The sequence below is a fragment of the Macrosteles quadrilineatus genome, unplaced genomic scaffold, assembly GCF_028750875.1.
Source record: "Macrosteles quadrilineatus isolate MER2022 unplaced genomic scaffold, UCM_ALF_1.0 Scaffold_9__3_contigs__length_116548681, whole genome shotgun sequence".
Lineage (NCBI taxonomy): Eukaryota > Metazoa > Arthropoda > Insecta > Hemiptera > Cicadellidae > Macrosteles > Macrosteles quadrilineatus.
In genome coordinates, this window is record NW_026542602.1 from 29,970,649 (window position 1) to 29,986,809 (window position 16,161).

At 38.5% G+C, this 16,161-nt stretch overlaps 2 protein-coding genes across 2 annotated transcripts in view; both read left to right on the forward strand.

Moving 5' to 3' along the window:
• LOC129004450 (cell division cycle protein 23 homolog) overlaps window positions 1-16,161 on the forward strand; it is a 50,320-nt gene that overhangs the window by 29,030 nt on the left and 5,129 nt on the right. The window contains exon 9 of the mRNA XM_054433043.1: window positions 11,692-11,769. Coding sequence (XP_054289018.1) covers window positions 11,692-11,769 — 78 coding nt within the window. The remainder of the gene's footprint in view (window positions 1-11,691; window positions 11,770-16,161) is intronic.
• Window positions 39-16,161, forward strand: part of LOC129004447 (uncharacterized protein K02A2.6-like) — a 156,792-nt gene continuing 140,669 nt past the window's right edge. The window contains exon 1 of the mRNA XM_054433041.1: window positions 39-4,684. Within this exon, the coding sequence (XP_054289016.1) occupies window positions 328-4,407 (4,080 nt within the window). The 5' untranslated portion in view covers window positions 39-327 and the 3' untranslated portion in view covers window positions 4,408-4,684. The remainder of the gene's footprint in view (window positions 4,685-16,161) is intronic.

The window sequence follows — 16,161 nt, forward strand, 5'->3', positions numbered from 1 at the left end:
TTAAGGGAGAAGGAATGGATAGTGTAGTAGAAGTCATTATAGTTTCATATATGAACAGTTATAATTATTAGTAACGGAAGAGTTATTATGTTTTGCGGGGTGGCTGCACTGTGCACTGAGCCCTGAAGTGGGATGATTCGTCACGGCTCCTTCTTCTATGTCCAACAGCGATCGTAAGTGGTTCTTTATAATTACTGTCCACTTTTCTAGCGTAACGTTAGGTTACGACATTTTGGCGCAGTCGGTAATAAACCTTTTTATCATAGTTAGGGTAGTACGCGATAACAGTTGTTGTTTTAGTGCGTATTATAGTTGAGATGATTAAAAATGGCGAGTATTAGTGTTGGCAGGATTTCTGAATTTAATCCAAGTGAGGAGGACATTGTGCCCTATTTGTTGCGCCTGAAACATTTTTTCAAAGCGAACAATGTCAAGAAGGAAAACGAGGTGTCGGTTTTAATTACAGTTATTGGTCCCAGGGTTTTATCGGTCCTATCCGATTTATTATCACCAGTAGAGGTAGATTCTAAGACCTATGATGAACTTGCAGCGTTGTTGAAATTACATTATGCGCCCAAGAAGTTGGTTGTGGCGGAGCGATATGTATTCTACTCTCGTGTGCAAAAGCCGGGCGAAAGCATAGCGGAGTTTGTGGTTTCAATAAAACATTTGGCTAGTTCGTGCAAATTTGGTACCTTTTTGAAAGACGCTTTGAGGGACAAAGTGATTTCCGGCATTTCTAATGAAACTATCCGGCAGAAATTGTTGTCGGAGGAATTGGACTTTGACGAAGCTTATGCGTCAGCGCTCAGGCTGGAACAGGCCGAATCGCAGTCAAGCCTATTTGTGCAACCTCGTGGGGACATTGCGAAAATCAATGTGAAAAGTCAAAATAGGCCTAAAACTTTCATGCATAGGAGTAGTGAAAATCAAAATTCTAGAAACTCTTGTTGGAGGTGTGGTTCTGCTGGTCATTGGCCTAGTGCGTGTGCGTTCGCCAGTTACAAGTGTCACGGTTGTCAGAGAGTAGGTCATCTCAAGAAAGTGTGTAAAGCCAAGAAATCTTCTAGTTTCCATGGTAAAAAGTCGACACCTAGGATGGGGGTCCATCAAGTGGAGGAAGAGGTAGGCCTAGGCCTAGAAGTTCCAATGGCAGAGATAGGTTTGTACAACCTTAAATCAGGATCAGACAACGGCTATAAGGTAGGCCTAGTGGCTAATGATGTATATTTAGAAATGATTCTAGATACAGGCAGTGCCTTGACTATATGTCCTTCTGAGATATTTTATGAAAAATTTTCTAACCTCAAACTTAGGCCAGCAAATGTGAAACTTACTACTTATTCAGGTCATGATGTACCTGTTCTGGGACAAGTGAATGTCAATGTTAAATATAATAATCAGCAGGCGAGTTTGCCTTTGACAGTAGTTAGTTTAGAAAGTAAGAGTCAGCCGATTCTGTTGGGGCGAAACTGGTTAGGCCAGTTGAGGTTAGATTGGCAAAATGTGTTTTCATGTAAAGCCACTGTGGATCACAGTTCTGATTTGGACATTGCTAAATTGAAGAGTAAATTTAAGTCAGTTTTTCAGCCTGGAACGGGCGAAATTAAGGGTGTTAAGGCTCATATTGTCTTAAAGGAGGGGACAGTCCCTAAGTTTTGTAAGGCGAGACCAGTGCCTTTTGCGTTAAGGGAGAAAGTTGAGAGTGAGTTGGACCGCATGGTTCAAGAGGATGTTGCGTACAGAGTTACTAATTCACAGTGGAGCACTCCACTTGTGGTTGTCCCTAAGCCTAATGGTGTTAGGCTTTGTGCCGATTATAAGATTACTCTTAATCAGTGTATTGAAATGGAACATTATCCGCTTCCACAGGCTCAAGATATTTTTGCAACTCTAGGCGGTTGCTCAGTTTTTAGCTGCCTTGATCTTTCAAATGCGTATCAGCAATTGGCGGTAGCGGATGAATCGCAACATCTGTTGACCCTAGCTACCCATAAGGGTCTGTATCGTTTAAAAAGGCTACCATATGGTTTGTCTTCAGCTCCTGCAATTTTTCAGTCAGCCATCGACCAAATTTTAACAGGTCTTCCAGGAACGGTGGCGTACTTAGATGACGTCTTAGTGGCGGCTCGCTCTAAGGAAGAGGGGCTTGCCCGTCTGGCGCAGGTGCTGCAACGCCTTGATGAGTTTGGTGTTCGAGTAAACCAACAAAAGTGTAAGTTTTTGCAATCTTCAATCGAGTATTTAGGACATGTGATTACTCGAGATGGTCTCCGTCCACAAGAAAGTTTGTTAACTGCGCTGCGTAAAGCGCCTGAGCCTAGTACTAAGGAAGAGTTACGAGCCTATATTGGTCTAATAAATTATTATCATGCATTTATACCTAACCTGTCTGCTAGAATAAGCTGTTTTTATGACTTATTACATAAGGATCATCCATGGGTGTGGTCGGAGGTGTGTTCTAAGACTTTTCAGGAGAGTAAATCATGGGTGTTGGACTCAAGTTTGTTAGTTCACTATGATGTTAAAAAGCCCATAGTTCTGACGTGTGATGCGAGTCCCAGAGGGGTGGCTGCTGTTCTATCTCATCTTATCGATGGTCAGGAAAGGCCAATTGCCTTCGCATCGAAAACGCTAAGTTCCAGTGAACGGAATTATTCTCAGTTACATCGGGAGGCTCTGGCTTTGATCTTTGGAGTCAAAAAGTTTCATAAGTATATATATGGAAGACACTGTATTCTACAGACTGATCATCAGCCGTTGACGGCTATTTTTGGCTCTAAAAAGGGCGTTCCTAGTATGGCGGCAGCTAGGCTGCAGAGATGGGCCTTGATTCTATCAGCATATGATTTGGAGGTTAGGTACCGGAAGGGAGTGGATGTCCCTCACGCTGATGCGTTGTCTAGGTTACCCTTAGCAGAAGCGGAACCTATAGAGCTGGATGCTAATTTTGTTTCACATGTAGATGTGTGTACAGAAGTGATGAACAATTTCTGTGTTGTCAAGGACATTGCACCTATTACTGCCTTGCATATAGGTAAAATGACGGATAAGGATCCGATTCTTTCGAAGGTCCGAGATTTTGTGATGTACGGCTGGACGAGCTCGGTTGAGCCAGAACTAGCTATTTTTCTAAGGAAGAAGGACGAGTTGTCCGTGGAACAAGGTTGTTTGCTGTGGGGTTCTCGTGTAGTGATTCCAAAGAAACTGTATTCATCTGTGCTTCAAATGTTGCATGATCAACACCCGGGAGTTACACGCATGAAGATGCTGGCGAGAAGTTATGTCTGGTGGCCAGGCATGGAGAAGTCGATTGAAGACGTGGTGGCCTCTTGTTCTGCGTGTCAGTTAACTAGGAATTCGGTACCTAAAGTACCGTTGCAGCAATGGCCTACAACATCAACTCGATGGCAGAGGATACACATTGACTTTGCGGAGGATCCAGAGTCGAGACAGCAACTTTTAGTTTTGATTGACACATACTCTAAATGGTTAGAGGTATTTATCATGAGTTCCATGAATTCTTCCAAGGTTATCGAGAAACTCCGTACCTTGTTTTCATCGTATGGATTGCCTGTTGAACTGGTGTCGGACAACGGAAGATCTTTTACTAGTCAAGAGTTCAAGACCTTTTTGCATAACAACAATGTGAAGTTCACATTAACTCCCCCGTATCATGCGGCTTCAAATGGATCTGCAGAGAGAAGTGTTCAGGAGGTCAAGAAAAACCTTTTGCGTCAAGTGATTGAGGAACATCAGCGTTCTCAGCGTACCACTCTTCAAATGAAATTAGATAATTTCTTGTTTGCGTACCGCAACACTCCAAATACAGTTACTGGCTTAACCCCTGCAGAAATGTTCCTGTCTTGGAAGCCTCGTACTCAGTTGGTTATGTTAAAACCCAATCTCCAGTCATCCATTGATCAAAAACACAGGGAACAAAAAGATGCAGCTGATAGGCTTAGGGGAAGAAGCAGATTTTTCTCAGAAGGTCAGGCAGTCTATGTCAAAACTGTCCGAAATGAAAAGATATCTTGGGTTCCTGGCAAAATAATTCTAAAGAGAAGTCCGGTCACCTATCTGGTGAGTGTTATTGGTGGAAAACCCCGATTTTGTCATGCGGATCACTTGAGAGCTCGGTATGCAGAAGAGGAGGAGATTTTTGTATCACCCAAGGACCCCGTTGTATCACCCCAAGTACCCAAGAATTCACCCCCGCCGGAGGATCGACCAACCAGTCCCATGATGATGTCACCTGTACCTAGGCCTACGACCAGTCCCAGGGAGAGCCTAGGGCAAGCCCAGCCTCAGCCAACTCCTGCGTCGCCGCTAGCACAGTGCAGCCCACCACCCTCGCTGAGGAAGTCTGCACGGACTGTGCGAAAGCCTCACAGGCTGGACTTGTAAAATTATTACTGAATAATGGGAAGAAGAAATTTTGGTTGCATTTTATTGAAAGTGAATTTATTTTATTTTGAAAGTTGAGTTAATTTTGAATTTATGATATTGACTTTTTTTTATGGGGAAGACGAGTGTAGTAGAAGTCATTATAGTTTCATATATGAACAGTTATAATTATTAGTAACGGAAGAGTTATTATGTTTTGCGGGGTGGCTGCACTGTGCACTGAGCCCTGAAGTGGGATGATTCGTCACGGCTCCTTCTTCTATGTCCAACAGCGATCGTAAGTGGTTCTTTATAATTACTGTCCACTTTTCTAGCGTAACGTTAGGTTACGACAGATAGTTTTAGCGAATTTCCCTATAGGGAAGTAGCTATTACCGTAGGTGGCACGGTAAGACCTAGGCCCGGGACCGATTTACTTTTTCATTTTGATGTCCCGAGAGACCAAAAACACTGTTCGTTCAAATTTTTATATATGTATTTTATATATATATATAAAATATGTATTTTATATATATATGTATTTTGTATATACAGTAGAGTCCCGCAAACTCGGCACTCAATAACCCGGCAGTCTGGATAACTCGGCCATCACCTGGCTCAGAAATTTAGTGATTTTTTTAGTCCAAGTTAATCATGAAGCCAGCTCAAGTCAAATCATTCGCAACTCATACCAAGGATTTGTTGTACTATATCTGATGACGTAATACTGACTTGTAATATAAATATACGTAAATAAAAAAGGCGGTTAAAAAGCTTAAAAATTGTATTGTTCTTCTAGTTTTTGACCCTCAAAACACAAAATTTCCCAATTTCTCTCTAAACCTTTTTAAAGAGCTTAAAATAACAAATAATTTAGTATATCAAAGTGTTTTTGTACGGTAATTGGTAATGGAGAAAATTTAAAAAATTTAAAATTCCTGTGTTATTCTTATGGAAAATATTGTAAAACTAGGTGAAACCCGTCGAAATCGACGGTTACTTTCAAGGCTTACGCTAATTCACCTAACTGCGATAAATTGAGTGAAATTATTCATATTTAGCATTGTTTAAAGATTAATAAGTGTAAAAACAATAATGGTATTAATTGCGTTAGTTACCAAATATGGTTGATCATTCAATGAATAAAATATTTCCCATACTGTACGTCATCGGAGTTGTTAGTATGCTATCTGGTATCTTTTCCATTGGAAGAACCTTTAAATAGTATTAAAATCGTATTGGTGGATCTTTTGTAGTTAAACACTTCCGTGATTTCATCAGTGTAATGCAGATTAATCTATGATTGTATTTAAAAAAACTGTTTGTTGGGATGACACATTCTAACTTCAAAGGGAGGTATGGTATATCCGTTACAGTGTAAGTTTGATTTTTCCTTCGTCACGTCGGGTCAGTTCATATCGTACTTCTGTGCCAATGAATAACCCTCTAGCACAGTATTGAAAAATTGGTTGTGGGGTTACTGTTAAAGCTGGAATTCCTTGACATAGGGGATGTCAGTTAGTTGTCTCAGCCTAATCAGTTAGTTACAAAAAGTTGTCAATATAACCTCTCTATGTAATGTTAGGTGTAGTGGAATATACTTGAAGTGAAGTTGGCTTTTATTCTTGAACTGTTAGGGACCTCCTGATTTATATGGTCGTGCAGCTTCATTGGCAACAAATAATGCGAATAACATAGTAATGTGGCATTTCCAAAAAGCAAAAAATAATGTAAATTGGCTCTTAAGTAAATATTGACGTTTACATGCATTGTTAATCAACGTATCTTATCAAGGATAATGTGATCTAGTTTAAAAGGAATATGACCTTTCTGTCATGGCAGTAGCTGCTTAAATATTATTTACTCATTGGGCCATTTTTACAGCCAAAATGTCGTGTTCAAACAATGTTACCAACCAAGTGGGCCCCGGTCCGTAGTATAGGCCACTGCAAATAATTTGTCAAGATAGGTACTATTTTAGCTAAGGTTTCTGTGTTTGGATGTTATTAGAAACGGTAAAAGCACAATAAAATTCTTCTGCAGATGAATTTTTTGTTGGAGAAATATAAGCCGAATTATAAATGTCACAATGTGAGTTTGAGCTATATTATATGGGTAAGTTACATAGATTTTTTAGGCTGCTGCGCTTTAACAATATATATTTTAGAGATAAATTAAATGGTTTTTGTTGCTGAGTAGCGCTAGTAAACATGCACAACCCCTTTCGTTAGTCTAATAACATGCAAAGACTCTCTAAGAGTTCACGTTCTTATTTGCGTATGCATATCTATATTATGTTTTCACTAAGCTTAATGAATACATCGAAGTAACCTCTATGAAAAGTCTGCAGTATATTGCAGTTTTCCAACTTAATGACTTTCAAATCATGCACATATTTCTACATAAATATTGTAGGCCTAAAATGTTTTATCCAGTTGCTATAAACCACTATTAATTTTAAAAAATATATGGACACGGTTCAAATGGGCTCCGTGCCCTTCTGCACTTGTATTATTTTGTATTGTATTACACAATCGAAGATTTTTCCAATGATTGAAAGCATGTATGACAATAATCTCACGAACCTATTGATGATCTGTCTAGAATAATATGATAAAATATAAGGAAAAACTGATTTCGTCATGGAACTTTATATTGCAACACATTACATGATACAGAAGAAAATCAATTTAAAAATCAGAAAATAACATTGCAAATAACTACTTACTTCGTTTGGACTATTTAGTAACTCCCAATAAATGTGTGTTGTTTAAAATACAATTTTAAAATTAACAGCTGTTTTATTAAAAAGTATTATTCACATGACCAAAATGTAAACAAATCTGTGGAGGGATCTTAAAAGGCTTCTGGGGCAGAGCCCTAAGCAAATTTACCTCGTTTTTCTTTTGATAACTCATCTACAGACCAATACCTTTCTTTGGACACCTCTACCAAGTTTATACGCCCAGCCGTTCTCACAAATTAGCGGAGATAAAGTTTCGAATTAAATATTTAGATTCCCCCATGTTAATCTTATGGGAAGAAACCCAACTTTGATGGAAGATCCTGCCCAAACTAATAGGGATATCAAAAAACGAAAAACACTTTGCAAAACTACAGATCAGGGCAATGTTTTTGACACTTTAATCATCAAAATCGGTTCAAAAATGAGGGAGGAGTTCTGTTCACAAAAATCGGCTTAGCGTATTATATATATAGATGTTGTAATTTGCTTGTTTATGGATATATTTTGATCAAACTTGGCAAATTTATTTATTTTATACTAAGCTATTAATATGTTACTTAAAAATACACTTTATTACTTTCCTTGTAGCAGCAAACCTAGGTACCTACTCATTAAACGTAATGTTATTTAAATAGATCGGCCATTTGGAATTTGGACATCATCATCGTCTCTTGCGGACATGGTAACGTCATTGTCGGTTCCCGTGGTCACGGATACGTCATCGTCGTCTTCTGCGGTCACAGAAACGTCATCGTCGTCTCCTGCGGTCTCGGAAACATCATTGTCGTCTCCCCCGGTCACGGAAACATCATCGTAGTGTCCCGCGGTCACGGAAACGTCGTCATCGTCTCCCGCGGTCACGGAAACGTCATCTTTATGCGCGATCGCGGCAAATTGAAAATTCTCGGGGGGGATGGACCAAGGGGTCGGTGGACACCCTGTGTACCCATTGTAAGAATGCAATATGAAATAAAATGGTGGTTGTGAACTTTGTGTATGCTACCATGTACCAACTGCTTGAAACGTTTCTAGGATAATTTGTGTATCCATTTCTATTTCATTAATCAGGGTACTCTACTTACTCAACTATGCAAACCATTAAACTATGATCATCAACTGCAATCGCGGCAATGTGACATACTGATAATTTATTCTGGTGATCGTGATGACATCACAAATTTGCAGTCGCGAATAATGTAAGCTTTGCATACAGCATTGCAGTACTTACCTTACCTTACCTCCTTGGCCACTCAAACCTAAGAAGGTTTTTGGCCTCGCCAACAAGTTGCCTCCACTGCTGCCGATCTGCCGCCATGTCAAGAGATGCCCCCACTCTGCGTAGGTCCTTCTGGACTTGGTCTCTCCATCTCAAATTCGGTCTTCCTAGCGGGCGAGTGCCTCGTGGTTGTCCATTGGCGATCTTCTTAAGCATACTTTCTTCTTCCCTTCTTTCTACATGGCCTGCCCATCTCAGTCGTCTACTCTTCACTATGGCTACAATGTCCGGTTCTTTGTACAGTTCTCGGAGCTCTCGGTTTTTTCTTATTCGCCACATACCTTCTTCATTTATAGGTCCGAAAATCTTCCTCAAAATTTTGTTCTCAAAAATTAAAAGTTTGTTTTCATGATTTTTAGTTAATGTCCAGGTTTCCAAACCATATAAAAGCACTGGTTGAATTAAAGTTTTATAGATTCTTAATTTTGTGTTTTTGGATAGTATTTTTGAACTAAATATTTTTGATACAATAGTAAGCATTGCAGTACTAGTACATTTAATATCCTGAGATTCCAATTTACAAAAATTTCAAACATCGTAAAATCCCAGAATACATTAGTAAAGATTTATAAAATTTGTCAGTCTTCATCATTACTATTTTTTTACTATTCAGTTAAAATTGGAATGTATTGAGATATTATTTATGATCAAATTGTTCATTACACTGTTAAAAATCCTTCTGTGAATGAATCATCTAATATACAATCTATAATATTAAAACGAAACAGTGTTTTTTTATTTCACGATTCTGAATCAACCATTTGACGGATTTTCATGATTTTTGTGTTGAAAGAAAGATAATTTTGAGAACTAGGGAATGTCGAAGCCATAATTTTAGTTTAGGGTCCCAGTTTTTTAGAAATTAAGTTTTAATTTTTAGAAAGTCTAGCAGCCGACGCTAAGATTCTAAACTAGCTTTTGGCTTAAAATAATTTGCTTAACATAACAGCTGTAAACATTCAGCTTTTGTGTCACAAATTCAGCATTTGGATAAAAATGTAAAGACATACTTAGGGTTGACTTATTTATACTATGTGTAATGCTAATCGTTGATACGTTCAATTCTTCTGTAAGAGGATGACAGATTAATTAAATATACATAGTAAAATACTAGGATGTTCAAATTACTTTTTAAAGCAATCTTTGTAATCTTCGATTTGTTTTAGAGCAATATAATTTGTTTTAACCAACAGCTGGTTGAATATAAACTATGGACATAAGAGGTTATTTTATTGTCATTGATTATAGGAAATAAGTAAGATTAGTAGAGATAATTAGACCACAGTTTTAACCACAATTAATTAAACCACAGTAAAAATCGAGGCTCTGTACACGAGTCTTAATAAAAAAAGAATAAATGCAAATTATTTTACCGCTCCACTTTTCAAGGAAAGATTAGAAAAATAACAAAGTTTACATGTTTTAATTCTTCATGGTAGCTTTTTGTTTACCATTAATGTTTGTCTGCTTTAACTTTGTTTGGATTAGGCCCGGAAATATTAATGTCATAAAAGGAAGATCAAGAATAATCAGGAATCACGATTTTAAATTACCACTACAACCTCAGCCGGGTTTTATACAAGGATAAACAGATGGATGACATAGATTGAACACAACGTCAACATTGACCTAGGATACTGCAATTAGACAAACCATCCTTTTATGAAATGGTGTTCAGTTGTCTTACGCTTGGGGGCGCCTATATCAGCGCCCCCAAACGTGAAAATATCACTTTTATTTCAACTATGAATATATTGTAGTTTAAATTAACTAATATGAGAAATTACGATGTACATTTATTCAATGAGGGCGGGTAATTATCAAGGATAGAACTGATAACGGTATGGATAATAATCATTGACAATTACGTCATTAGCTTTACTAGCGTGTTTACTTTTTATATTCCTGCTACATGTGACCAGTTTTTTTTTTTTTTCAAATGAATGTTATTTGGACCAAACAGTTGTTTCAAAACAAACTGATTTGAGTTTGTTGTAAGGTTTGTGGTGACGATTAGTTATGATGTTAGGACACCAAAGTTAAATTATGTGTACTGTGAATTTTATGGGATACCATTGTTTTATTTTAGGTCGTTTCTATTCAGACCTACTGGAAATTGTGTATAGTAGTTGTATTGTGGTGATAACAGTCATGGAAGAGGCAGGTATGCTATATGGAAGGTGGTATCGTTGACTAGGTCTATACACTTCTCAATTGACTATTACTCTCTCAACTGTAGGCTACTTATAATCAGTGCGCGTCTGTGCGAATCGGCTGCAAATCTCACTTCAACGCTTTTCACATCGTAAAAATTGCAGAATTGCTGTTTTATTGTAAAATTATCGGATTTAAAATGCATATCGTATAGGCATATGATGGAATAAAAACATATTTGGTCACACAACATTTGTTTACTAGATGATTTTTCACATTAAAACTGCAAGAAACTTTGTCTTTATATGTGTAAACTAGCTGATCTGAATTGTACACGGTTTTAACTGACTACTGAATTCCCGTACGTAGGACGGGCTAACAGCTCGTTAAATTTAATTTGAAACATAAACTGTTTGTATTGATTAACATTGTGCTTCATTATGATTATAATTACTGATCGAATATTATTATGATAAAGGGTACTTTCCTGTTAAAGGGAACATCCATTATTATCGATGATTTTTTTCTCGATATATCGATATTAACAAATTGAAACATATCAGCTGACAACTACGAAAAATATTGTTCAGTATCAACAAACATTAATGAAATGAAACTGTTCTAAAAAAATTACCTAACATAACTAACCAAACTTGCTGTAACTTTTAAAAATTCCGTGTTTATAACTTGCCTTTTATATTCAAACCCAAACAAAATTTTTTAAATAGTACAGCAAGTATGGTTGGTTATGTTAGGTTAGCTTAGAACAGTTTAATTTCTTAATCCATATAACAGACTATTTTAGCCTATACAGGATCAGTTAGTTGTTGTCAATTTGTAATGGATCGGAAAACAAAAACATCGATATATCGAGAAAAAATCATCGATAATAATGAATGTTCCCTTTAACAGGAAAGTACCTGATAAAGCTACCAATAAAGTAGTATTAAGCTTTAGTAATTATAAATTTAATTTAGTGTGCATTCATCACCATGTCATCAAGACTATGAAAATAAAACAATCAAATTAGGCAAATTGATATTTAACCCCTGTATTGTAAGTAATAAGTCATAAGTGCCACATTTTTAGTATAGAGTTTGAAAATTTTACAAAAAAAAATTGATTACAGACTAAAGAAGAGGGGAAGTCATTTCTGAAAACAATAGCAATGAGACGAGCCCAGCAAGGAGAAGAAGGAGGGATGCAGGTAAAGTTAATACTTTTACTGCAGTTGAAATATTTTTATAGTCCATTTTTTAAATGATTGCACCTCCTTGGATTGCAAGATTGACGAATGGTGGGTAAAATATACCTCATCAAACCAGGGACGTATTTAACTATCTGCCACCTCTAGGCAGCAAAGTTGGCTGCCACCTCCCCCCCCCCTCGTCAACGCGCTCACCGACCACACTAAGATTACCCCAGTACATACCCTGCCAGCTGTTTTTGTAGAAATGTAATCGGCAATTGCATGCTGCATCAACAAATCTTATAACATTTTGAACCCTTTTTTACAGATGTTTTTGTTTTGCCGTTTTCATGCAAAACGCTATTCTGTTTTGCATACATGGAATGCAACGTTGTTGTATCCAATCAGAAGAGTCATAATCACGTTTTGTGGCACGTAAACGGCACACAAAAACGTCTGACGTCTGTATACAAGGGTTCTCATAAAGCTTTTCATTGAAAACTTTTAGTTAGATATACAATCATAAATACTTTTATTTACGAAACTGTTATATTTTAAAACTACATGAATCAAAACGAAAAAGTAAGTATAATGGAGGGATTTTTTAAGGGTTTTTTCTTGGACATTTGGCTTCAAGTTTAAGTTTAATATAATTTTTGTTCTCATCTTAGCTGGGGTTTTCTTTTTTTTTTCAAGTCTTGCCTTGACACTTTCAATATAGGATTTAAGGTTTACAAGCTTATCAAAGAAGCTATCTTCATCTGATAAGTTATTAGATCAATCACTCTTAGCTTACGTCCATATTACAGAATATGTCAATGTCATAAGCGCTCCCGCTGAGTAGTAATGATTGAAGGGGGAGGTAGGCATACACTACACTTACGCCGTGGCCGGCAGCCCACGCCTGCGAGCCTCGACGTGCCCGCCAGACTACAGGGCAGTACGGAAAACACGGCACAGCCATATAATATATTGATCGACTTTGACTTAAATGTGTTTTGAAATCATTTTATACTCAGTCATTGTATTTTAAATAGCATTTTTGCAGCTCTCAAAATTAATTGCTTAACATTTAGTATTTTTTTTTTAGTCTAAACACTCCTTTTTGATTATTTATCTTCCAAATTTTTATGCCCTAGGCACGCGCCTTGTCCGTCTATTCGAAAATATGGCCCTGCAACAAACAATCTTGATGTGTAGGTAGTGCATAGAGAACTTGCTAGTTATGTTAACGAGGCACATTACTAGAGGGCATTATTACATTGATCAAATCCATTTGTGATTTGCTTGATTTGATCCTGTGATCTATCACTAGACCATCTTGTTACACTGTATCAGCTCATCTTAAGCCAAATGAGAGAGGGAAGTGAGCTGGTATAGTAGTTAGAGTGTGGAACTATGGTTCCTGAGGTCCCGGTTTCAAATCCCATTAAATCACCTATGGGTTTTATCTAAATGGTAATGCCGCAACCCTTAGGTATATTCTAAAATAATTTTAAAAACAATCCCGGGCAAGTGCCTAGTGTCCTAGGACAAAAAAAGAAAGACATGAGATATGACAATCCTGAGACCACATCAGTACCTCATGGCCTAGCTCAGTCTGCCTCCAATCCTGCCTGCCGCAATGTACACACTTTTAATTGATAGGAATTTTTTTGTGTTACTTCTGAAATATGTGCTAACTCATTCTGAAAAACCCTTAATATGTGTATCCTGTTCCAGCCTAAATAAAGGCAGAGTTCTTCTCGTAAATAATAATTTTCTTTTTTTTCATGCAAAACTATTAACATTTTACAAAAACACTCTTTCCTTCCTTGTGGCAGTAAACTAGGAGGGTACTTGTTTAAGGACGAAATGTTATTTAATTATAGAACTAATCCAACATGTTTAAACAAAGAAACATTTTAGAAATAATCCAATCAAGCAAATTGACATTTGCTTAGTCCGCAGGTTTGATATGGAAGAAGTTTTTTTTAGTATACTGTTTTTCCTACTTTTTCTAGTTATTGTAATTTGATTTCATTGAAAAGTATTAAAATTAGGGATAGACGGGTCCCGAAATTTCGACATTTCCGAGAGATGTTCAGGATAGTTCTGTGAACGTAGGAGGCGAAGTGATTTCGACGATCGCGCCGTGACCGCAGAGTCATACCGACGATTCCGCCGAGACCGCGGAATCATACCGACGATCACACTGAGACTGCGGAGTCATACAGACGATCACGCCGTGACCGCGGATTCATACCGACGATCACACTGAGACCGCGGAGTCATACCGACGATCACGCCGTGACCGCGGATTCATACCGATGATCACACTGAGACCGCGGAGTCATACCGACGATCACGCCGAGACCGCGGAATCATACCGACGATCACACTGAGACCGCGGAGCCATACCAACGATCATGCCGTGACCGCGGATTCATACTGACGATCACGCCGAGACCGCGGAATCATACCGACGAACACACTGAGACCGCGGAGTCATACCGACGATCACGCCGTGACCGCGGATTCATACCGACGATCACACTGAGACCGCGGAGTCATACCGACGATCACACCGTGACCGCAGAGTCATACCGACGATTCCGCCGAGACCGCGGAATCATACCGACGATCACACTGAGACCGCGGAGTCATACCGACGATCACGCCGTGACCGCGGATTCATACCGACGATCACACTGAGACCGCGGAGTCATACCGACGATCACGCCGTGACCGCCGAGTCATACCGACGATCACGCCGAGACCGCAGAATCATACCGACGATAACCGTGAGACCGCGTAGTCATACCAACGATCACCCTGTGACCGCAGATTCATACCGACGATCGCGCTGAGACCGCGGAGTCATGCCAACGATCATGCCGTGACCGCGGATTCATACCGACGATCACGCCGTGACCGTGAGTCATACCGACGATCGCTCCATGTCCGCGAAGTCATACCAACGATCATGCCATGACCGCGAATTCATACCGACGATCGCGCCTTGACCGCGGAATCATACCGCCGATCGCGCCGTGACCGCGGAGTCATACCGAAGATCATGCCATGACCATGTCGCTTTTTGGAAATGGTTGGATTCTAGATGACAGTATAAAACTTTACTTTGATATATTGATGGAAAATAAATTTATCAAAAATGTCAGTTTTATTACACCAGCAGTATGTCAAACAATCAATTACTCAAAGGATCTGAAGTACACAGAGTCTTTGGTGAAATCATTGGATCTCATTAACAAATCTTTCATTATAATTCCTGTTAATAATGCAGATGAAACCAATAACAATGGATCCCACTGGAGTTTACTCATCTACAGCAACACTGAGGCAACCTTTTTCTGTTTGGACCCAATAGAGAACTACAATCTCTGCCATGCTAAACTGATCTACTCGAAATTGAAAGATATTCTAAGCCCAACTAAAGACGCTATTTTCAGAACAATATCCTGTCCACAACAGAGAAATAATTTTGACTGCGGTTCTTATGTAATTCTATATGCTGAGCGGTTAATAAATAATATTTTGAATGATAAAAACAAGGTATTTGATGAAAAATCCTTTCTAAATATGGGAAAAATAACAGAATATGACTGTATCATGAAACGAGCTACACTAGCTTACCTGACATATAATGAACAATACAAGGCTATTGGAGTGAAGACCATCAAGAAGTTGTTTTTGGCATACAAAGATGAAGGTGAAAAAGAAGCTAAAAAGTTGAGGAACAAAGAAATATGTATGAATAATTCAGCTGCAGATAGTATGAGACCACAACACAAAACCAAGAACCAGCAAAGAAGATACAAGAGACAAGATCAAAACTCTTGGTCAAGTGTCCAAGACGGTAGGAAAACAAAGTTAATGAAAGAAAATCAGCTACCAAAGTCTCCAGTTGGGTTCCAGTTTCCGACACAAAACCGCTTTGAAGTTTTAGATCAAGAGAAGAACAACAGCGGCGAGAGAAATGGAGGTTATCAATCGTCTAACACTAGCAGGAGTACTAAGTTGTCGGAGAGCACTATAGGTCAGCGGAAAGTAGTACGCTTGTCGAAGTCGTTTAAGTCGAGATACTTGGGGTACACTGGCAAAGAAATAAAGCTAGCGCTGTTTTCTGATAGCCAAGGAAGGGAAGCTGCTGGGGTAGCAGTCGTATTTCGAAAGATATTTGGTCGGCCAAAACAGACAGACTACATCAACACAAGATTAATATGCCAGACTGAACCAAGTGGTACTACAGTGTACGGTCTAGTTACAAAAGAAGAATACAAAGGAAAGCCAACTGAATCAACTTATGATGAGGCTTTTGAACAGCTAATTGAAAATTTCAAAACAAAAAAACTGAATACTCTAATATGTTCTGCCATGGGTTGTGTTCGAGACTTAATACCTATTAAT